General features: G+C 38.7%; 1 protein-coding gene across 15 annotated transcripts in view; it reads right to left on the bottom strand.

The window, feature by feature from the left end:
* Positions 1-25,010, bottom strand: part of RUFY2 (RUN and FYVE domain containing 2) — a 64,167-nt gene that overhangs the window by 33,518 nt on the left and 5,639 nt on the right. For 14 of the 15 annotated variants that reach the window (XR_010589492.1, XR_010589490.1, XR_006176039.2 and 11 more), the window contains exons 4-12: positions 19,384-19,485; positions 15,552-15,675; positions 10,692-10,753; positions 10,162-10,227; positions 6,236-6,305; positions 4,817-4,918; positions 3,809-3,925; positions 2,160-2,327; positions 476-573 (exon numbers count right to left, since the gene is read on the bottom strand). Coding sequence is in view for 10 of the 15 variants with exons in the window: in XM_065553471.1 (XP_065409543.1) it covers positions 476-573; positions 2,160-2,327; positions 3,809-3,925; positions 4,817-4,918; positions 6,236-6,305; positions 10,162-10,227; positions 10,692-10,753; positions 15,552-15,675; positions 19,384-19,485 (909 nt within the window). In the remaining 5 variants the exon portion in view is untranslated. The remainder of the gene's footprint in view (positions 1-475; positions 574-2,159; positions 2,328-3,808; positions 3,926-4,816; positions 4,919-6,235; positions 6,306-10,161; positions 10,228-10,691; positions 10,754-15,551; positions 15,676-19,383; positions 19,486-25,010) is intronic. The other variant, XM_042856955.2, reaches the window with a different exon arrangement.

Consider the following 25,010-nt stretch of genomic DNA (forward strand, 5'->3'; position numbering starts at 1 on the left):
TGTATTTTTTCACTCTTACAGTACATTAGAGCAGCCATACTGGGTCTGACCAAAGTTCCATTTAGCCCAGTATCCTGTCTTCCAACAGTGGCCAATGCCAGGTGCCCCAAAGGGAATGAACAGACCAGGTAATCATCAAGTGAACCATCCCCAGTCGCCCATTCCCAGCTTCTGGCAAACAGAGGCTAGGAACACCATCCCTACCCATCCTGGCTAATAGCCATTGATGGACCTATCCTCCATGAACTTATCTAGTTCTTTTTTGAACCCTGTTATAGTCTTGGCCTTCACAACATCAAAAAATAAATCTATGTGTTTGAAACGCAATGGTAAAACATCGGTTGCAATTCCAAAAGATGATGCTTCTTTAAAACTTCCTACTGAGAGTTAAGTTTCAGTGGCAGCTGTGTGGGAATGCAGTAAGGGAGGAGGAATGAATGTGGAAAAGTAAGTAAAATAGAGATGGATGCTGTACCTTTGTTCCAATTGTTTCATAGTTGCAGTAATTTGATTGGTCTTATCCTCTAGTCGACCAATTATTTCATTCTTTTCTTTCATGGCATCTTCAGAAACCTATATTAAACAGATTAATACTGAAGCAGGTTTTATATTAAACTATATTTTTGATGCTTTTGTTCATTCTCTTAAGGAAAATATTTGTAATATGGCTTTGGGATTTGTTTGCTTATTTGTTTTTAAAACATTCCCATCTAAAAAAAAAAAGCAATATTCAAGAAAAATATCTAAGTATAGAATTTCAATCTAAAGTATATTTGCATTTTATTGGAATTTTACAAATGTACACTCTAAGAAATAATATACATTTTTCAGTTTATTTCTTTTAAATATCTTTTTTTGTGAGTCTACTATAATTCAGTGCTAATTTTTTTCTAAATAACTCATTATAACCATAGCAACAACACCTATAAGCATTAGTTTTAGTTCACACTGAGGTCTTCATGGGCCCAATCCTGCAAGATGGTAGGCACCGATAAGGCCTTAGGTCTGTACCAGAACAACAGCTAAAATTACTTACTGATATAGTTGATTACTTTAACATTATTTTAACCAGCCTCTGACAACTGTGAACATCCCTGCTTCAAGGTCTAAATATAGGTACAATATTGTCATTAAATCCAGTTAATATCACCACACAAAAGTTTCAAAACAGACATTAAAACAGAAAAACTACAGATCTCTGACAGACATTCTGCATAAACACCAAAAATAATACTGAAGAGCCTTTTTCTATTCTGTCTCAGTTTATTTTACTAAAGACAGATCTTTATTCCTGTTTTGCTTTCTACACACAACATTTAGAAGTGGACAGTGGCATCTTGGTCCATGCATCTACTTGTCTACTCTTTGCATTGTGTGATGTCATTTCCATATGCACTTTCTCAAGTGGTCATAACTAACTTCTATTCCTGCCTTTGACAACTTGTTCCACACATGAAAATTACCACACGTTAAAATTATCACAAAGTACTTTCTCTTGAATTTCCTTGGTGTTTGGTCGTTTCTTAGCTGCAGTTTGTGAACTATGAAATCTGGAGCCTCTTACCCTCAGAAGTATTTCTGTGGCATTGCAAAGAATGTTATATCCCTTCTTAATAGTCTCTTTTCTAATTAATATGAATCCAATTTTCCTAATTGATCTTCACAGTTATAACTCTCAAAGCCCATTTAACCACTTCACTATCTTCCTTTACTTTTTACAATTCCTTCACTGTTCTTTCTAATATGGTCCCCCAAATGGAGCACAAAACTCCAGGTATTTCATTCTCCCTATGTACAGTACCATGATGATCACTTGTGCTTCAGTCCTCTATACATCCCAGTGATGCTTTAAAATGACTTCCATAAAACCTGCCTTATGTGAATGCAGTTAACTTATACAGGTAGCACGAAGATCTTATTCTGAAAGAGGAAGAGGGTAGAAGTAGAGAGCTGAGCTAAAAAAGCAGTGACAATGAGCAAAACTAGGAAAACAAGAATTTAACATAGGGATGAAAGACTGTCAGCTTTCTGAAACAAATACTCTTCTATTGCTATACTGTTTCAAATGTCATGAGTAGCATGCACTATTTCAAAAGTCACACACATCTTACATTTATACTTCAAAGAGGTTTCAACAATTTAAAAAAGTTCTCTTTTACCTGCAGCTTTTGGTACATTTCTATGTTAATTGCTTTAACTTCATCTAGCTGTTGTCGAAGGCCTATGAGGGTGTCTTGTTTCTCATGAATGTCTTTCTCCAACAACTTCATTGCAAGTTCTATCTCATGTTTCATACTAACTTGGACCATTAGCTCATTCTCTATATCCTACAAGTTGCACAAAAACACATATTATACTCTGTTAGGGTTGCCAAGTAATTGCACAAACCCAAACACCCTTGCCCCGCCCCCTGCCCTGTCGCCCCGCCCCTACCATGCCCCTTCTCCAAGGTCCCACCCCCCACTCAACTCCATCCTCCTTCCATCTCTCCCACCCTCACTCACTCACTATCACCAGGCTGGGGTAGGTGTTTGGGGTGTGGGAGGGGATGCGGGTTCTGGGCTGGGGCCAATGGATTCAGAGTATGGGAGGGAGCTCCGCTCTGGGGCAGGGGATTAGGATACAGGAGGGGATGTGGGCTCTGGGAGGGAGTTTGGGTGCAGGAGGTGGCTCAGGGCAGTGGCAGAGGGTGTGGGCTCTGGCTGGACAGCACTTACCTCCGGTGTCCCTGCAGCCTCTAGGCGCAGGCAGGGGCAGCAAGGCAGCTCTGCCCATCCCTGCAGGCACCGCCCCCACAGCTCCCATTGGCTGCCGTTTCTGGCCAATGGGAGCTGTGGAGTTGGCGCTCGGGGCAGAGGCAGCACACAGAGATCCCCCGGCCATCCCTGCCTGCACCTAGGGCCGTAGGAACATGCCACTACTTCTGGGAGCTGCACCAAGCCAGGGCAGGAAGGGAGCCTGCCTTAGCCCTGCTGCGCCGCCCCCACCAACCAGATTTTTGGCCTATTAAAATCTCCCGGATTGTTTTCAATGGCAACCAGGAGATTGAGTCTGATTCCAGGAGACTCCCGGCCAATCCGGGAGGATTGGCAACCCTATACTCTGGCAACACAGATTTTGTAAATAGCTATGCAACGTTTTATCTAGTATTTCTGATGCAAAACTAAGATACGACACTGCAGGTCCTGCAGTACTGGATTTTCACCTTCACAAATCTCTACGTTCTGTGAAACTTGGCAAAACAGATACTGTAAATATTATGTAAACATTACACTCAGTCATGCATTTGGTGACTTGTGTTCATTTGTTTGTACCTTAATAAAAGCCACCTCATTTTATGCAATATGATAATTTGCATAATTTCTTATAAGTGAAATAATATTTTAAGAATAAAAGAGTCAATTTTCTATTTACAACATTAAAAAAAGTCAAAAACAATAAGTATTCCTACTTTTGGAAAAAACATTTAATGCATGCATATAGGAAACCTATTCAAAATACTGATGATGGCTAAACATTTGAAATTAACATAGCTGCTAAAATCCAACACATTATTCATACAAAAATTTAAATTCTTCCTAATTATGCTTAGTGACACTACTGTTAAAGAAATACTAATATAATGGCTCCAAGTTGTCAAAAACTTGAAACAACCTTTTCATGAGGTTAGAGAAAAAGTGTGGTAGATTACTAGCAGCACACATCCCCTGGAAAAAATATAAAGATAGAAATAGTCAAATAATGTATTAAAGAGACAGTAAATGTTTATCTTGTCGAGGTTTACATAGCACATTTTAAATGCACTCACTTGTCGTAACTGTGATTCTTCTCGAAGTTGTCTGCGTGCTTCATTGTACATTTCATCCAGACCCTGTCTGGAGTGTCTGTATGTTTGAAGCTCTGCCTCAACATCCACTTTGGTTACCTATGCAGAAATTACAGATGTATCTGGTTTTCATTACAAATATAACAATTGTTATAATTAAATGTAACAAATTTGTAGAGAGAAAAGTTGCTTACATTCACAATGGACTATGTAAGAACAATACACACACTGAACCAACAGGATCCAAGGTTGTCTACATTATGTATTTATCACTTTTAAATTGAGAATTACATTTTAGCTTAAAAACATAAACCTTGAAAATTAAATGAACTTATTGCAGACTTGTGATTCAACAAGTTACTTATGCACATGCCTAATTTTTAAGCATGAGAGTAATCCCATTAACCGGAAGGAGACAACTCACATGCTTAAAATTAGGCATGTGCATAAGTATGTTGCTGAATTGAGGCCCAGAAGAGTAATTTGTGGTACAATATTTCACCGGGTCTCTGAGTAACCCCAGAAGCATTTAATTCACCCATTTATTTAAATATCACTGATATAGGGGTCTCCAGGTTATCCAGAAATATTTTTCAATAACAATCTAAAATTATTCATAATGACTGTTCAGAATAGTACAGGATGTACAATATCCCAGTCCAACACACAAATTATTTTCTGACAAGTTTTACAGTAAAATATTACCTTAACCACTGCAAACAGAAAGTTGTAAAATCTCAAAGATCAAAAGCAAAACGTAAGGAAAAAAATCCTAAAAATTTGTTTAGAATAATAAATTAATCTAGATTGATTCCTACAATATTTAGATAAACTTTATCATCAGACATAAATGTAACAAATCACATAGGTCTATTCCTTGCATAAAATTGTTTTAAGGCAGTTCAATTATTTGCTGAGTTATAGTTGCCAACATAAAACATTCAAATGATAAGAAATCAGGTAACGTTTAATTATACTGAATTCACATACCTCTAGGTGATGCTGTGTTTTCATTAAAATAATTGTGTTTTCACTTCTTAACTGATGATTTTCTTCCTGAAGTTTAATTATATTGTTTTTTGCTATTGCTAACTAAAAGGGAAAAAAGAGAGAAAGTGTATGACTATTTTTGTGAACACTAAAAAAAACCAAAATTATTCTAATGTGTACATAGCTAACATTACTGCTTACTCTAGTCTCATAGTGTGCTGAATAAGAGATCTATTTTGTGTGCATGCACAACTACCATTTATAGTAGGAGTCACATACTGAGGTGAGAATAAATCTAAATTAGGACCATCTTTTTTATTTTACATCTCTTGTACAGAGGAACAGCTTTTCAGTGGTACTCTATTCTAGCTAAAGTATCCATACTTCCTTTTTTCCCCCTTGTTAAAGTTCTTATATATACTTCAAGTTAAATGGATATATTTTCTGTTTTTAAGTAGTTTCTCAACATGAACCTTCAGGTATACTGTATGCTGCATTATGCAGCATCTTACACAAGCAAATTTCCTGGGTAAGGAAGGATAAATCTGGGACACTGAGGACAGGAAAGTCCTACAGTGTGACAGAATAAAGAAAGGCCTCAGCAGAGTATTTCTGGGCCCCTACTTAATCCTGGGAGTTAGGCAGAAGACTTGTCAGAAGGGGTAGACTATGGGGAGAGCAGAGGATTTTTAAGAGATTGCAAGAAACATGGGTCGGGGGGAAGGGGCAGTATACATTCTGTTCATTATCTGGATTTGTTCACATCCAGAATAAACTAACAGCCTCCTCAACTGCTAAATGTAGAAATATCACATTTCCCCCATTTCTCTTTCAGGGCAAGTAAGAAATAAGGGGAAAAACTGATCTTCCACTCCTAATCCCAAATATATTATCTACTTCAAGTATTAAGAGATTGGAAACTATGGGATGTTAAAACAAAAAACAAAAAAACCTGGCACAGAGAGGCAGACAAACTTATACCTGCATATTGTGAATGAGCTTTTAGAAAAAGAGTCCTTTGGCTTGAGTTGAGACAGTTATACATTGTCCGCTCAACTAGATCTAGCTCTCCTGTGGATTGGTAGTCTGAAGAATGCCTTTACTCAATGGTCTCCACAAAATGGAACTGACAGCAACTCCCAGCACATTTAAGATAGGGTTCTTCTATGCACTCTTAAATCCTGCTGTGAAACTGCAATGTTTTACAGCATTTTACTAATCCAATAGTCCCCTGGGATAAAGCTGACCACAAGTCCCAGCAACCATTGTGTTATTTCTTCAGACTGAGTCAAATGTAGCTGAATATATTAGGCAGTGTTTCAGTACAGTTAATTAGACTGTACTTGTAGAGGGAGGAAAAAAGGAAACATGTTCACCACTGGTTAAAAAATAGTATTACACATTACTAAGAAACAATACCTCTTCAATTAGTTTAGTGTTTGACTTCTCTAATGAATCAACTCTTGTATGAAGGCTGCTGACTGTGCTACTGAAAGTAATAAAGAAATCAATATTCAGTATTACACCAAAACTCATACAAACACACACAAAAAGTTTTATGCCAAGCACTAAGTTTATTGGCAACAGCCAACAGGACTGCATCATTGCAGTTGGAAATTATTTCTAAAAATGTTACAGATTATCTCTCTTTAATGAATACTTATGTGATACGCTCTCCTCCCTGCAATGCCGGTCACTGTTGACAACACTGTCAACATCCCTGCCACTCAAGCCCATGATTTGGGTGTCATCTTTGACTACTGCTCCCTCATCCTTCCCAACCACACAGCGTCCAAATTTTGCTGCTTTGTCCTCGATGTGTTTTCCAAAGCTCTGTCTGTTTTTTTTCCATACAATTAAAACTCTTGTCCAGATTCTCAGCACTTCCCCAGCTTAACTACTGCATATTACTTCTCCCTGGCCTCCACTCCCCCTTAAGGTCCATTCAAAACACAGCTACTAAAATCATTTTCCTTCTCCATCATTCTATTCATATCATTTCCTCCTTGAAATCCCTCCTTTAGCCCTCCTTTTCCCACCACATTATTTTCAAGCTTTTTGTTCTTATCTTTAAGGCCCTTCACAGCTGTGTCCCTTCCTACTTATCTGCTCATCTCTTACATAGCTTCTCCCTCCCACTAAGCCTCCTCCACTGTCTGACTGCCAATTTCTCCCACAAGCATCTTCCAAAGCTGACTTTTATGCATCGAACAATCCCCAACCTAGTCTGTAAAGACAAGTGCTCTTTCCTCCAAACCTACTTCTACTATGATGCCTATAGAAGACTCCCAATTGATATAATCAATGGCTAGATGGAGGGTTGATTGTTATTTATATGTGCATGGGAGCAGCTAGTTTGTGGGGTGTTCAGTACAGAAAGGGGCATGTGCATGTGTGTATTTTTTTTTAAATATCTTGAAATCATCAAGTTATAAACATAGGCAACCGATCAATTCACTTGGTCTTATTGCAGCAATTCTACTCACTCGCCCTCCCCCATTTTCAATTGTTATATCCCATTTATTGTCTCATACCTCCTATTAGAGAATTCATAGGTGTCTGTACAGTGTTTAGCAGAATGGGGCCTCACTACTAATTGGGGCATCTTGTTGCTATCGCAATACAAATAATAAATAATAATCAACAAGCACATTACTGATGTTTAAAATAACAATGTGATAGAGATTGAAATAATATAGTTTCAGTTTAGCTTCTATAGATATTTTTAACTTCTGTTGCAGTAGTTTTTTCCTTTACACAGCAATACTGTGAACATCCTCACTGTGCATTAAGCTGGGGGAGGGGAGGCTTTGTTCAGCTGGACGGAAAAGGAAAATTGCCCCCTTTAACTGCAGGAATGAGGCTTGTATGGCAGGCTGGTGGAAAGGGGGCCATTGCCCGCTTAAGCCCCTGACCCCAAGCGGATTACCTTTTCCAGATAGGAAGCAGGAAAACGGTACAACCGGATCAAGTTGACAAGGGGATGACACTGCTCCTTTCCCCCACAGCTGACCACAAGAAATGGGAAGTATTCATAGGCAGGGAAGTTCCGAGAGGGCCCTCTTTAATCGGACCAGGTGAGCAGTGCCCCAGTTACCGTCCCACTCATGGAAGGAGTTATAATACAAAGTTTTGTCATGATCCGCTGCAGGCATTACAGTCAGTCCCCTCTTCTCTAGGGAGGAATGGGGGGGGGGGAGGGGAACAGATAGCTGAGAAGGAATTTTCCCTCACTGCCAGATTGGCCTAGGCGAGGTGGGTTTTTCACCTTCTCCACAGCAAGCTGGGGATCTACTGGGGTAAAAAAGGGGGGTTAGCCCTTAAAGTTGCAACTCATGGAAACTTGTGGTAGATGTCTGGTGAAGGTACTCTGTTGGAATGGATAAGGATCAGATAAAAAATGGATGGGTAAAGGATTTAAAGGAGGCATGCTTTAAAAGTGAGGGGGGACAAGATGGAAGGGACTTCTACAACTTCCATGGCAGAGAGTCAAATCCCCCCTTCTTTACAGCCCCCTTTACACTCATCTAGAGGGGGCAGTGGCAGGGTCCCAGCTGCAGGATGGCAAAGAGGGACGGATGACAATAGCCTCTGAGTATAAGGAAATGATCATGGAATTACCTGCACTGTACAATTGTATCTGCTAGGTACTCCCAGATATTTTAAGAATAAAGTTACAGCCTAATTAAACCCAAATCCTGTGTCTCCTGTCGTTCCGGCATAGCTGGACAATGAAAGTCCTAAGCCTTACACAGCAACACTCTGCTGGGGGATTTCAGCAATGGAAGAATGGTACTTCCCAAAATCAGAACAGAGGCTCGTCTCAAGTCCCAATAGGTTCTGCTCTTAAGAGTAAAGATTTAATAAAAGAAGTTTTTGATAGTACATTATATGGGATATGGATATTTCACGTCAAATGTTTATGAAAATAAAATATAATCTGAAAATCTTTTCCCATCCTTTGATTTTGTATGGTAAAATGGTAAAGGTGCTACCAGAAGAAGTGATCCTTAATCCCTTTTTTCACTAATCAAAAAAATATTACCTCCATCATATTCCATATTTTAACCTCTGCTATACCTAATATTGGAAATCTGAACTCAACAATCATGTGGAAATCAGTTCCTGAGAAAGTTGCTCTCTTTGTTTTATCACATGCTTCATTCACTCCATCTAAATTAAATTCCATCTACTTTTCCTGTGAAGAGGCAGCATATTCACAGGCCTTCAAATCAGGATCTGTCCAAATACCAATTTTATGTGCATTAGAAAAAGCTATCTCCTCGGTACAAAGTACCACTTACACTAGCTACTTGTTGGGAAACTCTTCTTTCTAGAAAGCTCTCTTTCTAGATCTCCAGTGTACACAGTTATGGTCAGGGTCCACCAAACCATTCACAGAATCATAGAAGTGGAAGGGACCTAGAGAGGTCATCTAGTCCAGTCCCCTGCACTCATGGCAGGACTAAATATTATCTAGACCATCCCAGACAGGTGTTTGTCTAACCTGCTCTTAAAAATCTACAGTGATGGAGATTCCGCAACCTCCCTAGGCAATTTATTTCTGTGCTTAACCACCCTGACAGTTAAGAAGTTTTTCCTAATGTCCAACCTAAACCTCCTTAGCTGCAATTTAAGCCCATTGCTTCTCGTCCTATCCTCAGAGGTTAAAAAGAACAATTTTTCTCTCTCCTCCTTGTAACAACCTTTTATGTACTTGAAAACTCTTATGTCCCCTCTCACTCTTCTCTTTTACAGACTCAACAAACACAATTTTTTCAATCTTCCCTCATAGGTCATGTTTTCTAGACCTTTAATCATTTTTGTTGCTCTCCTCCTATTCAGACTTGATCCACAACATTACAACCACAATCAAAGTGCCATGGAGGTTGGCATGAGAAATAATTTATGGAATCCTTGAGCAATCATAACTTTCTCACATTGCTAGGGTGGAATGTTGATGTGGTCACACATCACATGCTGTAAGGCCAAAGATTTTCTGGAGATGCGCAGTCACCTGTTCCTGTGGAGTCCTGTAAACACAATGTAGTTCAAGAACTTTCAGTTCTGCCCTGTTTGTTTTTTTCCTGTTCTCCAGATCAAAAGGAAAAGGGGCCTAGCCATCGAATCAACAAACTGACATTTGACTCCTCTCCTCCAGTCTCCTCAGGAGAGAATATATGTCTGCCAATTTCTCTCCATCCTCAGACTAAGTAAGAAGGATTTTTAATCTTTCCCCCTGAACTTTTGTCCTGCCAACGTTATGATATAGGAGCAGAGGGAGAAAGATGTGTTTTAACCTGGAGGAAGTCTGGACTGACACACATACCCCAATAAATACATACTTTAGTTGTCTGTTCAGTTCCTCTACATAATTCTTTTGGTCCAAAATTGCAGCAATCTGGACATTTCTAAAGAGAGAAGGCAATTAATTTTTAGCAAGCACATTTGTCTATACATTCAAAAATGTAGATGTATCTTCTATAAGCATATGAAATATATACATATTAAAAATTCTATGAAAATACACGGAAGTGGCCTGATTTTATTGTCAAAAACAACAATCTCTACAATCATATTGTGTTGTAATAAGTACTATGTGACAAAAACTGATACTGCGTTATTGCAAATAAATGTAAATTTATATTTAAAATTTGTGAGCAAGTGTAAACTTAAAGAAAATAGTCCATTTTAAAGTCAACTAATTGGTTGAAGGAACGTGGTCCAGTGGATTAGAGACAAAACTATTATGCACAAAATTGTTTAGTGCATTTTAGAAATCTAAACCAATAAAATAAATATGCTAAATATTAAAAATGTTCAACAAATCATTTAACTTCATATGCAAAATCCAAGGTGTTTTGACAGAACATACCTTTCTTTACTCCCAATATCATCTTCATTCTTTAAATACATAGAGAAATCAATCACACCAACCTAGAATGAATAATGTTGGAATAAACTATGTTGTTATTCATGCCTTTATATGTATTTAACTACCAAAACCTCGGTTAGTCCAACTTCTCTAAGAGCGATCCAGCCTTGACACATTTTCTTGGAGTATGCAAACATGAATGCTAACATTTTTTCAGTTGATCTTTATTTTAAGAAATTATTTGAAAAACAAAAATCTTAAATTTTCTGTTTCAATACATACGATAAGTTTAGAATCATATAACCGTAGCAGCACAATGAAAACATTCAATGAATCTTTTTTGGTTCTTGGAGGAACGTTTATTATATTTGAGTGGGTTCATCCAAGGAGAAATAGGAAAAAAATTCTTTATATCTCATTATTGGAACTCTATTAAATACATGGCAATCCTACTCATTCTAAGTAAACAGATTTTTAACACTTCTTCCACTACACTTTTGTTCTCCCCTTCTTCAGTTCCACAGTATTTCTTGCCAAACTGCATGACTTTCCATCCTAATTGACTCCCATAATTCCAACCGCTTATACACAACCTTAGCCTTCCTTTAAGAACCCCTAATATCCTGCTCCCATCAGCACTAGATTCTGTCAATTTTTTCAAAGAGAAAACATACAGGATGTACGGTTTTCCTTCCACTCTTTCCCCACCTCTCTACACAACTTTTCCTCCTCCGACACCGTCACAAAGGTCAAAGTTTTGGTCTGTAACTCTTCAAACCTGTCCCCTTGGATCCTATCCCATCCTGACTACTGACCTCCCTTACCTTCACTCTCATGTCCTCCCTGACTGCCTGTTTCCAGCACAACGCACGCATGATCTGATCTTCACCATCCGCGCAAAACAAACTACTTTTGTCCCACTTGCCTAACTACTGCTTCATCTCCCTTCTTCCCTTCACCTCAAAAGGATGGGTTATTCACCTTGTAGTAAAACTAGAGTTCTTCGAGATGTGTTGTCCCTATGTGTAGCACACATCAGGTTGAGCATGCACTCCACACATCAGGACCACAGACTTCTCCCTAGCAGTGTCCATCTGGTCTGTGCATGTGCACTCTCCTCATGCTCTGCACCAAGGGAATAAAGAGGGCTGCCAGACCACAGTCATCTTAATTCCTTCTCTACTATCAGTTCCCAGTAACAGACCAGATAGCAGGGAAGGAGGGCAGGTGGTGCACTATACATAGGCATTAAGACGGGTTGGATCACAGAAACCCCCTTGGAAACTGCCAACCAATGTGCCAAGACTACTTCTGCCCCTGCTTTCCCTGCCAGCTCAGGACTCCAGCACCCTGTCTTGTTGAGCCAGACACGCCAATCCGCTCCAACACAGACCCAGGGTCTGAACCATGTGCCCAAAAACTGCAGACTTAACCTGAAAGCAGCTTATAGAAGTGTTCCTGTCTTTAACACTCAGATGCCCAACTCCCAATGGGGTCTAAACCCCAAATAAATCCGTTTTACCCCATATAAAGCTTATACAGGATAAACTCATAAATTGTTCGCCCTCTATAACATTGATAGAGAGATATGCACAGCTGTTTGCTGCCGCCCGCTTCCCCCCCCCCCCCAGGTATTAATATATTCTGTATTAAATACAGAAAGTAGGATTAAAGTGGTTCCAAGTAGTAGCAGACAGAACAAAGTGAATTACCAAGTAAAATAGAATAAAACATGCAAATCTAAGCCTAATATAGTAATAAAACTGAATACAGATAAAATCTCAACCTCAGAGATGTTTCAATGAGTTTCTTTCACAGATTGGACGCCTTCCTAGTCTGGGCACAATCCATTCCCCTGGTACAGCCCTTGTTCCAACTCAGGTGGTAGCTAGGGGATTTCTCATGATGGCTGCCCCCTTTGTTCTGTTCCACCAACTTATATATCTTTTGCATAAGGCGGGAATCCTTTGTCCCTCTGGGTTCCCACCCCTCCTTCTCAATGGAAAAACACCAGGTTAAAGATGGGTTCCAGTTCAGGTGACATAATCACATGTCACTGTAAGACCCCTAACCTTCATTCCTCCCAGCCTGACTCACAGGAAGGCCTGCCTGCAAACAGAGCCATCCACAGTCAATTGTCCTGGTTAATGGGAGTCATCAAAGTTCCAAACCACCATTAATGGCTCACACTTTGCATAAGTACAATAGGCCCTCAGAGTTATATTTCATACACCTCTACCCCAATATAACGTGACCTGATATAACATGAATTCTGATATAACGCGGTAAAGCAGTGCACAAATTACCTTGGGCTAATGTTAGAAAATGGTTTGGAGGGAGCTAGTAGTAAAGTGGCTTTGACCAGCCGAGCTGGCTTGTAGCCACTTAGCTAAATAAACAAATAAAAAAAAATTAAAAAAAGCCTAAAACTGTAAAGTGCAAAAATAAAAAACAGCAGTGTTTCCTGCCAGAGCCTGCTTGTGGGTGAATATGCCCTCCCTTAGAAGGAGGTGATAATTAAAAGTAGCTATAAGAATTGCTTTAAACAGTCTCACCTGCGGACCCTGGCCTTGTGGGTGCCCAGGAATTACCCACGCTGAAGCAGCGCCTGCTACGAGTCCTCAAGGACAAGGCAGGAGGGTCCGGGCCTGTCCGTAGCAGAAGGGGGGTAAGCATTCATTCTTGCCCTACATATTGGTGATGACCTACAGATACTGCACCTGGAAGGGATGTGGCAGTACAGAGAGGTGTCGTGGTAATCTGTAACCAGGAAGGGCATTTGATGCAGCTTTTAAATCTGGGGATTCTTGTCATACTCTCCTGCAATCACAGGAAGACCAGGGTTGGAGGGAGGGAGAGACGGAATGTCTGTGTCAGTTACAGAGATCGCTTCCAACCCAGGGGGGAGATTGCAAAGCTATGGGACAGTTTTTTATATAGTTAGGGTGAGGAGGCTATGGAACTTGGGGAGGAGGGCTGTTGGTTACATGAAGGAACTCGTAGTGTAGACCAGGCCTAAGATGATAGTGGTCAGGCTGCCCTATTTATTTCCTTGGTTCGAAGCACAAGAGTGTGAGGGCACATGCGCAGACCAATGGACATTGCTAGGGAAGAAATATCTCCAGTCTGGGGGCAAGGAGCACATGCACAATCTGAAGTACACCACAAATAACGACAATCCGAAGAAGAAGAAATAATTGAACAGGCAATTTACAATCGTTCCCTTGAGTTCTTCTCCCTTGACTCCATCCTTAATTCCCTCCAACAAGACTTCTGCCCTCTTCACTTCACCAAGGTCTCTAGCAACCTCTTCAGGGCCATATCTCAGGGCCCTTAGTCCACCTTCATCCTCTGATCTCTCTGCTACTTTTGAAATTACTGAGAATAAATGATTCCTTGAAATCTTGCCCTCCTTTGGCGTTCACAACACTGTTCTCTCCTAGTTCTCCTCATGCTCTTTTAATTGCTCCTTCACTGTTTCTTTTGACGTCCCCCCTCTTCCTGTTTACTCTCACTTTCCATGGACTCTGTCCTTTGTTGCACCCCACCATACACACTTCTCTCTCACATGGTTTCAGTCTTTACACTCTTGACTGACATATCTATCTTTTCATTCTGGATTTGTCTCCCAGGATCCAGACTCTTGTCTCAGACTGGCTCCCAGGTGTCTTGCTGTCAGCTTAAACTTCACTTGGTCAAAACTGAATTCTCTATCTTCCACCGTCTCCACACCCTTCTATTTTTCTTCACTGCTGACACCACTAGCATGCTCCCTACCCCAATTCTTTTCCCCATATCCAGGTTGTGCCCAAATCCAGGTTTTGTCCACACAGCTAAAACTCTTGTTCATGCCCTCATTTTTCATAACTTCACTACTTCACCACTTCCTTAATCTGGCCTGACATCCATACCACCCTATTCCAGTCTATACCACAAACAAATACTGAGATCATCTTCCCATACGTATTATTCTGATCACATTAAGTCCTCTCCCCACTACCTATTTCTTTTCCAACACATCAATAGAGACCTGCACAGATACAAAATTTGTATCCACATCCAATCCGTGATCTGCAAAAATGGTCTGCAGATATAAAGCAGATATCCACAAATTTGCAGGGCTCTACACACCAAGTTCAAGCTTCTTGTATTAATTTTCCAAGACCCTTCATAACTGTCACTCTCTACTTATCCTAGTTTGCCTCTGACAGCATCACCTCAAGCCTTCTTCACTGTCAATGATGCCCTATTTGTCAGCTTCTCCTACATCGATCCTTACACACAGAATGCCACTCAAACTCATATGTAAGGCCACTATCTTCTCCTTCAAATCACTCTTCAAGACTCATTTCTACCCTGTCTCCTACAACAAATTAGCAAACTAACCAAGACTGGGTAGAGAGGTATTTGGGGATACTTGAATTTATGTAATTTTTAAAAAATGTATAAAATATACATGCATTTTTTTATTGGCAGTTGTATGTTGCTTGTCATCTTAGATTATAAGATTTTCAAGGCACAGATTATGTCTTCTAATAAGTGCCTAGCACACTGCAGGCAGTACAATAATACAAGTAAATAACAGCAACAACTGTAGACAACTTACCCCTATGATTCAATAGTGAACTGTTATTTAGTAAAAGGCAATTCTACTTAACTATGAAAATTTGGAATTCAGTAATTATCACTAAAAGTGTTTAATTTCAAATAATTTTGTAAAGAAAATTCATTGTCATGGATGAACAGATGGGAACATATTTATAAGCAGCTATGCATCTGCCTCTATAAAAGCATTGGCCATTTTCTTTAAAAGTTCCTTTCAAAAGACTGGGTGGTTAAAGAAGTTTATAATTCACTTACTTGTGAATCTAAGTCTTCTCCCTTTACACACAGGTTAGCATCTATCACATTTAACCCAACCAAGAGCCCAACAATAACTGCTCCTTCTTCTTCCATCATCAGTGCATGATATTCATAAAATTCACTGTAAAGTAATAAAACATCTTGTATCAGCATAATTATTTATTTCCTGCAACATTTTAACATATTGAGATTTAGTACATCACTGGTAAATGGAGTGTAAATCTGTTTCTGTAATTTTAGCCTTACTCTGATGTTCTTAAAGATTAATCAGATCTGTACATACTGTGACTTCATCACTGATGTTTAACTAAAAGGAAAGCAGGGACACTAGAAAATGCAAGAAAAGTGGTAATTATGGGAAATAGTGCCACATGTTTTGTAAAAATGCTAAAGGAAATCTTGCCATATTTGTGAAATGTTCTGGGGATACTTCACGCATAGCGTATTTGAATTTTTAAGAGAATCAGGGCATGAAATCAAAGGAGTAAGAAATCAGACAAGAGACTGGTAGGGGGAGGAAAAGGGCAGGAAGAATTTCCTAAAGCTGTAGCAGTCTTTAAAGAAATGTATGTTCCATTAACAAAGTTACATGCCCAACAAACACAGTGTCAAAATCTTACCTCCTCTTCCTACCTCTCTGAATTTATTTTTGTTAAAAACAAAGTTTTGGGATGTATGCAACAGAAATACAGTGCTCTCAACAGAAAAGTATGACAGACCATGACGAACACAAACTGGAAGCAATAGTTAAGAGTCAAATCACAGATATTTTGTTACAATATATCTAGTGTAACTTCATGCACAACTAGTCTCATTGATTTCATATGAAGTTTACACATGTTTTTAAGATCAGGAGCTTAATACTTAGAGTAGGGGTATATTGCAAATTCCTGAGTTACTGAGATGCACTGCCCACTTCAAGATTAAGCCCCTTGAAATATATAGGATAAAATTTTCTAGAAGATTTTTCTTAAGAAAAACTATTTCTGGTAACTGTTACAACCCAATTCCAGAACTACATGCCTGGATAGGCCAGTAACTGCTAGTTTATAAAAAGTATCAATTCACAGCAACTCCACTGGTAAACTTTCTCATAAAGCTTTGGTTTTCTTATTGAGTGTGTGCGCTCAATTACTTTTTATATTTTAAATTGTATGTATTTAAGGTACTTGTATGCAAACTGTATGATAAGGACTAGGTGTGACACAATGGAAATTTTTTGTAACATTTTTATGAGTCCTGTTTGTGTCTCAGTTTCCCCTATATGCTGCATTGTTACCCAGTGGGTGGAAAGTGACTGTTTGCTTTCAGGACAAGCTGAGATACATAGGTGTGGATGTCACCTAGCTGTCTGGGCTTTAGTCTCCATATCAGTGGAGCATCTGAGAAGACAATGGCAAATCCAATTGCCAGGACATTGACACCTAGCAACCAATGACCTAGAGAGATAAAGATTTTCCCATCTCTCCTTAGGGAACCTGAACAACAATCCCAAGTTCGAGATCAAAGTACTGGAGAGGTTGAGGTGGGGGATAACGGCTACTCACCTAGAGTCTAACAAAGGAGGTCAGACAGAGAGACAGAGCTTGAACCAGTGGGTTCTCTACAGCTTGGCTGAGCTCTGGCCTAACCAGAATGGACTATGCTTTAACCTGCAGTTCTCTATACTACCCTAAAGACTTCCTATGCAGTGTTCCAATAAACAAATAAAACCTACTGCTTTGACAGCACTGTGTGAGTGTCACTGCAAATGCTCGGTGAGATGCATTAATCCCTGAAGAGTGTACAAGTCTCCATGAGACGTCTGTCTCAGTTGGACTTGCTGAACAGAGCTCACAGTGTGAAGCAAGAGTGCTGAAGGCCCAGAGGTCCAGTCTAAGGAGCCATTGAAGCCACATGGCTTACTTGGAGAAAGGGTAAGACTTCTAGCGGGTCTGGCACACTGAAGGGAGTCTTCCTAGTGACCATTCCAAACCTGGGGCCATAGCACCAATCATGTTGATCTGACACTAGGTATTTGTCATTTATTCAATTTTCAGGTAACGAAAGCAACATGAGAAGTCTTAAGACTTTTTGTAGCTTATATAACTCTCATGCAGGAGAACTAGGGCTGTCAAGCAATTAAAAAAATTAATTGTGATTAATCGCACTGTTAAACAATAGAATACCATTTATTTTAAATATTTTTGGATGTTTACTACATTGTCAAATATATTAGTTTCAAATTACAACACACAATACAAAGTGTACAGTGGTCACTTTATCTTTATTTTTTTTTACAAATATTTGCACTGTAAAAAACAAATTCACCTCATACAAGTACTGTAGTGCAATCTCTTTATCATGAAAGTTGAACTTACAGATGTAGAATTATGTACAAAAAAACCTGCATTCAAACATAAAACAATGTAAAACTTTAGAGCGTACAAGTCTACTCAGTCCTACATCTTGGTCAGCCAATCACTCAGACAAACAAGGTTGGTTAAAATTTGCAGGAGATAATGCTGCCTGCTTCTTATTTACAACGTCACCTGGAAGTGAGAATAGGTGTTCGCATGGCACTGTCGTGGCTGGCGTTGCAAGATATTTACATGCCAGATGCGCTAAAGATTCATCTGTCCCTTCATGCTTCCATGCTGATAATGGGTTCTGCTTGATAATGATCCAAAGCAGAGTGGACTGATGCATGTTAATTTTCATCATCGGAGTCAGATGCCACCAGCAGAAAGTTGCTTTTCTTTTTTGGTGGTTTGGGTTCTGTAGTTTCCGCATCGGAGTGTTGCCCTTTTAAGACTTCTAAAAGCATGCTCTACACCTCGTAACTCTGTTTTTGGACGGCACTTCAGATTCTTAAACCTTGGGTCGAGTGTTGTAGCTACTTTTAGAAATCTCACATTGGTACCTTCTTTGCATTTTGTTAAATTGGCTGTGAACGTGTTCTTAAAACGAACATGTGCTGGGTCATCATCCGAGACCGCTATAACATGAAATATATGCAGAATGCAGGTAAAACAGAACAGGAGACATACAATTCTCCCCCCAAGGAGTACAGTCACAAATTTAATTGGTGCATTATTTTTTTAACAAGCATCATCAGCATGGAAGCATGTCCTCTGGAATGGTGGCTGAAATATGGAAGGGACATACAAATGTTTAGCATATCTGGCATGTAAATACCTTGCCACGGCAGCTACAAAAGTGCCATGCGAATGCCTGTCCTCACTTTCAGGTGACATTGTAAATAAAAAGCAGGCAGCAGTATTTCCCGTCAATGTAAACAAACTTGTTTGTCTTAGCGATTGGCAGAATAAGAAGTAGGACTGAGTGGACTTGTAGGCTTTAAAGTTTTACACTGTTTTGTTTTTGAGTGGAGTTATGTAAACAAAGAAAGTCTGCATTTGTAAGTTACACTTTCACGATAAAGAGATTGCACTACAGTACTCGTATAAGGTGAATTAAAAAATACAATTTATTTTGTTTATCATTTTTATAGTGCATATATTTGTAATCAAAAATAATAAACTGAGCACCGTGCACTGTGTATTCTGTGTTGTAATTGAAATCTAATATTGAAAATGTAGAAAAAAATCAAAAAATATTTTATAAATTTCAATTGGTATTCTATTGTTATAAGTGCAATTAATTTTTTTGAGTTAATCACATGAGTTAACTGCAATTAATTGACAGCCCTAAGGATAACACAAACAAGAAGTTATAATGTAATAAAATTTTATGATATGGTAAAGTGCCAAATATGACACTAGACTTGATTTCCTAAACAAATTTTTTTTTAAATTTAAAAAGATAAAATTTCAACAAAATCACTAACCTGAGGAGATCTCTTTGAATGATTAAACAGCGTAGATAATCAGCCATTTTTTTTTGCATTAATGCCAATCGTAACCACGCCCGGGCACGGCCCAATGGTGTTCTGAAAAGAAAAAAAATTAGTCAGGATACTGCTGCACATCAATTAGTCTTATTGCCTTCATGAATCAGTTTGTTAATACACAAATTCAGATTTTAAAGGTATTTTAAGTTATTATTTGAATAACAGTCAATAATCAGTTAAGATACAAGGCACAATTATCTATTTTTCTTTATTTAAAAAAAAACAAAAAAAACACCACTCTCATTGGTTAGTATAACTATTAAAACATGCTGATTTGCAACCAAATATAGCCTTTACATTACATTTGGTAATTTTTTAGCTAAGAAAGAGACTATATTATATTTACATATATATTACCATACATTTACTCATTCTTATTGTTTACATTCTTATGTTAGAAAATGGTGAATTACATTTCTTATTTACTAGATGTTAATTTTTTACTCAGGATTTGTATCAAGTTGCATTTGGAAAACTGGAATTCAATTAAAAATGTACAAAACAAGCATTTTGCATTTTTTATTAGTTAAATAAATCTACCTTCAATGTTTCAGAATAGACTTTTTTTTCTTGTGTATCTAAACATGTTTCATTTAAAACTAACTGATTTATTAGACAAAGGGATCATTAACTCAAGCCATGTCATAACAGATTTTTCACAGGATTTGTGGTATTAGTGGAATCGGTGGGAAGGTATACGTGAGATGATCCATCCAGGATAGCAGCAGGGTGTTGCCCTTCAAGCCATGGCCCAGAACTGCCCTAGAGCAGTACTGGGATAGTTTCTTGTTCTCCTGCAAGGCAAAGAGAACCCAAGACAGTGTTCCCCATTGGGTGAACATCTCATTCAGAACAGAATCATGGAACTCCCATTCATGATCTGTGGGAAAACATCTGCAGAGACTGGCTGCTGGGGAGTTCTGCGCACCTGGTGGGTATACTGTGAAGAGGGTTATGTGGTTTCTGATACACCAATTCCAGAAACAACTGCACACGAGTGGACCAATGGACACTCCGGATTCAGGGACATTGTGCACATGTGTACCCACGTGCGGAAAACACAAAAGAACTATCACTTGAAGCAGCAGCATATCTTGCTTCAAGAAAAACCTGCTTTCACCTTTTCTGGTGACCAGGCCCTACACATAATGTATATACATAAGTCCTTACACAATATCCATGCATACATGTTGCAATATTGATAACAAATGTGACACTGGCTTTCATTTGAGTCCTCACGTGACACACTTTGGTGAACTGGAACGTATAGGTCAGTTCCACGAGACCCCTATAACCTCTCTGCACCCCCTTGCCAGCTGGCATTAAGAGGTTCTTGGGTCACTCCACGTCCTTTAAGTTTTCACAATTACTAGATCTCATCTTCTCCCAACCTGTTTTTCTCCCCATGGATTGGAAGACAAAAAACAAGCTTTCCTGCTTTTTCACTTCCCAGTCCGTTTCTCAATTTTGAATGAGCTTGTCCAAATGAAAAACAAATTTTCTGCACCTGCTAAAACTAAAACCACAAGTAATTAATGCAAAAGCTTTTCTACATAAGCTGAAAGTATTTACATTTAGAAGTATGTAAATACCAGCATTCACTCCACTGTAAAGACTGAAAATAATACAGATATTTAATGAAGTGCACAACATTGTGATATACTCATAAAGCTTAAGTTAATCTCAAAAGTTAAATATGTTTTCCTCCTAATTCAGTATATACTTAAAAATGCACTCCTTTTTAACTCATTACAACTTGAGGAGGGCTCATTGATGTAGCTTTTTATAATTTAAATTATTTTAATAGACTACAGTAATTTTAGGTCTTAACATAGGTTGTCATAATAAATTTAATTTTAAACATTTTTTCCAAAAGAAAAATGTATTTAAGTAAAAACTCCAATTTAAAACAAAAAAATTACATTACTGATTTTATCCACCTTGTAACTAGAAATGTTTTCCTGGATTTATTTTTGAAAATATTTGAAGGAAAATAGTTTTTGTTTGGATGCCAACACTTTCCAGCAGTGTTTGCAACCCAAACAGTGCAGTACTGTGCTACCGCATGAGAATCAGAGAGTGAAAACAACCACCCTATTTTAATTGTCCAAGCAAAGCACTGTGTAGAAAGTAAAAATAAACAAAAAACAAAATGGTAAAATATAATTTCTTAATCTGAGTGTCCTTTTAAAAATGTTTACAATAGAAGTTCAAAAAAAATATTTTATTTAGAAAAAATTGGAGACTATCTTGCAAACAGGCTCATCAAGAGAAATTAAGAGCTCAGGTACATCAAGTTTGCTGGGGGCCAACCCCCTTCCATTTCACCCCAGTTACAGAAGTTTGGGGTGCCCCACAGGTTAGGGCCTTCGCACAGTTGTCAACCCTTGTCCCTGATATTTTCAGCCCTGCTCTCAAATCCTCACAGAGTCAGGAGGGTTTGAGAGAGAAGCATGTGGACATCCACTACCAAACTGTGCAGGGAGGTCCAGTTCTTGCAAACTGAATCCTATAAATTTTGCACAGCTCTGTCTTTAGATAGATATTTTTTTTCAAGATAGTTTTACTAACATAAAGGTGGGTCCCAAACACTGAACAAAATGCAAAGAGATTAAATATATAACTGACTGGGAAACTCTGTTAGAAGCTATACATTTCCTAGCACATGAAACAAACTAAATTGCATCACTGAGAGTCATTGCAATGGTCTAGTGATTGTGCTGTTTGCCACAATATGAGGATTAAAGTTACATCCTCTAGCTGATGCCATGGGAGCATCATGTACTTGAAATAAGGCTACGGGAAACAAATAAACTTGAGGATTCCAAAAGACATCAGCACACCAAAGAGAATAAAACATTTACAAGACTGTTTCAATCACTTTATTTTTCCCCCCAATAATTAGATACCAGCAACACTGGCTGATATCAAATACATCATATTTGATGCTGGAAATAGAGACAAGATTTCATTTAACGTCTGATCAAGCTAAGAATGGGAAGGCAGGTGGATTACTGTTCACTAGTTAACCTACAAGACAGTCTTTGTTATACTATTTTTATGCAACATTTGGAAAATTAGTACAACTGAGACATAAGGGTATTACCTTTGCGGCTAGCATGGGCTGTTATAGCAGGGATAAAGAAGAGACAAAACAGAACTGGGAGGGCTAATCAAATCAGTATCTTAGATGTCTGTATACTAATGTGAGAAGTATGGGAAATAAGCAGGGAAAAACTTGAAATGCTAGTAAATAAACACAACTATAACATCGTTGGCATCACAGAGTCCTGGTAGGATAATATGCATGACTAGAATATTGGTATAGAAGGGTATTGCTCAGGAAGGACAGGCGGGGGAAAAGGGAGGAGGTGTTGCCTTATATATTAAAAATATATACACTTGGACTGAGGTTGACATGGAAATAGGAGACAGACCTGTTGAAAGTCTATGGGTAAGGATAAAAGGGGTAAAAAACAAGGGTGATATCATGGTAGGGGTCTACTACAGACCACCTAACCAAGAAGAAGAAGTGGATGAGGCTTTTTTTAAACAATTAACAAAATCATCCAAAGCACAGGACTTGGTGGTGATGGGGGACTTTAACTACTCAGATGTCTATGGGGAAAATAACACAGCAGGGCACAGATTATCCAATAAGTTCTTGGAATGTATTGGAGACAATGTTTTATTTCAGAAGGCAGAGAAAGCTACTAGGGAAGAGGCTGTTCTAGATTTGATTTTGACAAATAGGTAGGAACTGGTTGAGAATTTGAAAGTGGAAGGCAGCTTCAGTGAAAGTGATCATGAAATGATAGAGTTCATGATTCTAATGAATGGTAGGAGGGAGAACAGCAAAATAAAGACAATGGATTCCAGGAAGGCAGACTTTAACAAACTCAGGGAGTTGGTATGTAAGATCTCATGGGAAGAAAGTCTAAGGGGAAAAACAACTGAAGACAGTTGGCAGTTTTTCAAAGAGACATTATTAAGAGCACAAGAGAAAACTATCCCACTGCGTAGGAAAGATGGGAAGTATGGCAAGAGATCACGCTGGCTTAACCAGGAGATCTTCAAGTATCTAAAAATCAAAAAAAGAGTCCTACAAAAAGAGGAAACTAGGTCAAATTACAAAGAATGAATATAAACAAATAACACAAGTATATAGGGACAAAATTAGAAAAGGCAAGGCACAAAATGAGATCAAACTAACTAGAGACATTAGGGTATCAAGAAAACATTCTACAAATACATTAGAAGCAAGAGGAAGACCAAGGACAGGGTAGGCCCTTTACTCAATGGGGGGGAAAAGGAGGGAAATAACAACAGAAAATGTGGAAATGGCAGAGGTGCTTAATGACTTCTTTGTTTCGGTTTTCACCAAGAAGGTTGGTGGTGATTGGACGTCTAACATCGTGAATGCCAGTGAAAATGAGGTAGGATCAGAAGAGGCTAAAATAGGGAAAGAACAGGTTAAAATTTACTTAGACAAATTAGATGTCTTCAAGTCATCAGGGCCTGATGAAATGCATCCTAGAATACTCAAGGAGCTGACAGATGAGATATCTGAACCATTAGTGATTAGCTTTGAAAAGTCATGGAAGATGGGAGAGATTCCAAAAGACTGGAAAAGGGCAAATATAGTGCCAATCTATAAAAAGGGAAATAAGGACAACCCAGGAAATTACAGACTAGTCACTTTAAGTTTTGTACCCGGAAAGACAATGGAGTAAATAATTAAGCAATCAATTTGCAAACATCTAGAAGATAATAAAGTGATAAGTAACAGTCAGCATAGATTTGTCAAGAACATATTGTGTCAAACCAACCTGATAGCTTTCTTTGACAGGGTAACAAGCCTTGTGGAAGCAAGTAGGGGGGGAAAGCAGTAGACGTAGTATATCTTGACTTTAGTAAAGCTTTGGAAACTGTCTCGCATGACCTTCTCATAAACAAACTAGAGAAATGCAACCTAGATGGAGCTACTATGAGGTAGGTGCAAAACTGGTTGGAAAACCATTCCCAGAGGGTTATCAGTGGGTCACAGACATTTTGGAAGGACATAATGAGTGCGGTCCCACAGGGATCAGTTCTGGGGCTCGTTCTGTTTAATATCTTCATCAACGATTTAGATAATGGCATAGAGAGTACACTGACAAAGTTTGCAGCCAATACCAAGCTGGGAGGGGTTGCAAGTGCTTTGGAGGATAGGACTAAAATTCAAAATGATCTGGACAAACTGGAGCAATGGTCTGAAGTAAACAGGATCAAATTCAATAAGGACAAATGCAAAGTACGCCATATAGGAAAGAACAATCAGTTGCACACATACAAAATGGGAAATGACTGCGTAGGAAGGAGTACTGCGGAAAGGGATCTGGGGGTCATAGTGGCCCACAAGCAAAATATGAGTCAACAGTATAATGCCATTACAAAAAAAGCAAACATCATTCTGGGATGTATTAGCAGGAGTGTTGTAAGCAAGACACAAGAAGTAATTCTTCCGCTTTACTCCTCGCTGATTAGGCTTCAGCTGGAATATTGTGTCCAGTTCTGGGCGCCAC

This window comes from Chrysemys picta, chromosome 7 (assembly GCF_011386835.1).
Source record: "Chrysemys picta bellii isolate R12L10 chromosome 7, ASM1138683v2, whole genome shotgun sequence".
NCBI classification, from domain to species: domain Eukaryota; kingdom Metazoa; phylum Chordata; order Testudines; family Emydidae; genus Chrysemys; species Chrysemys picta.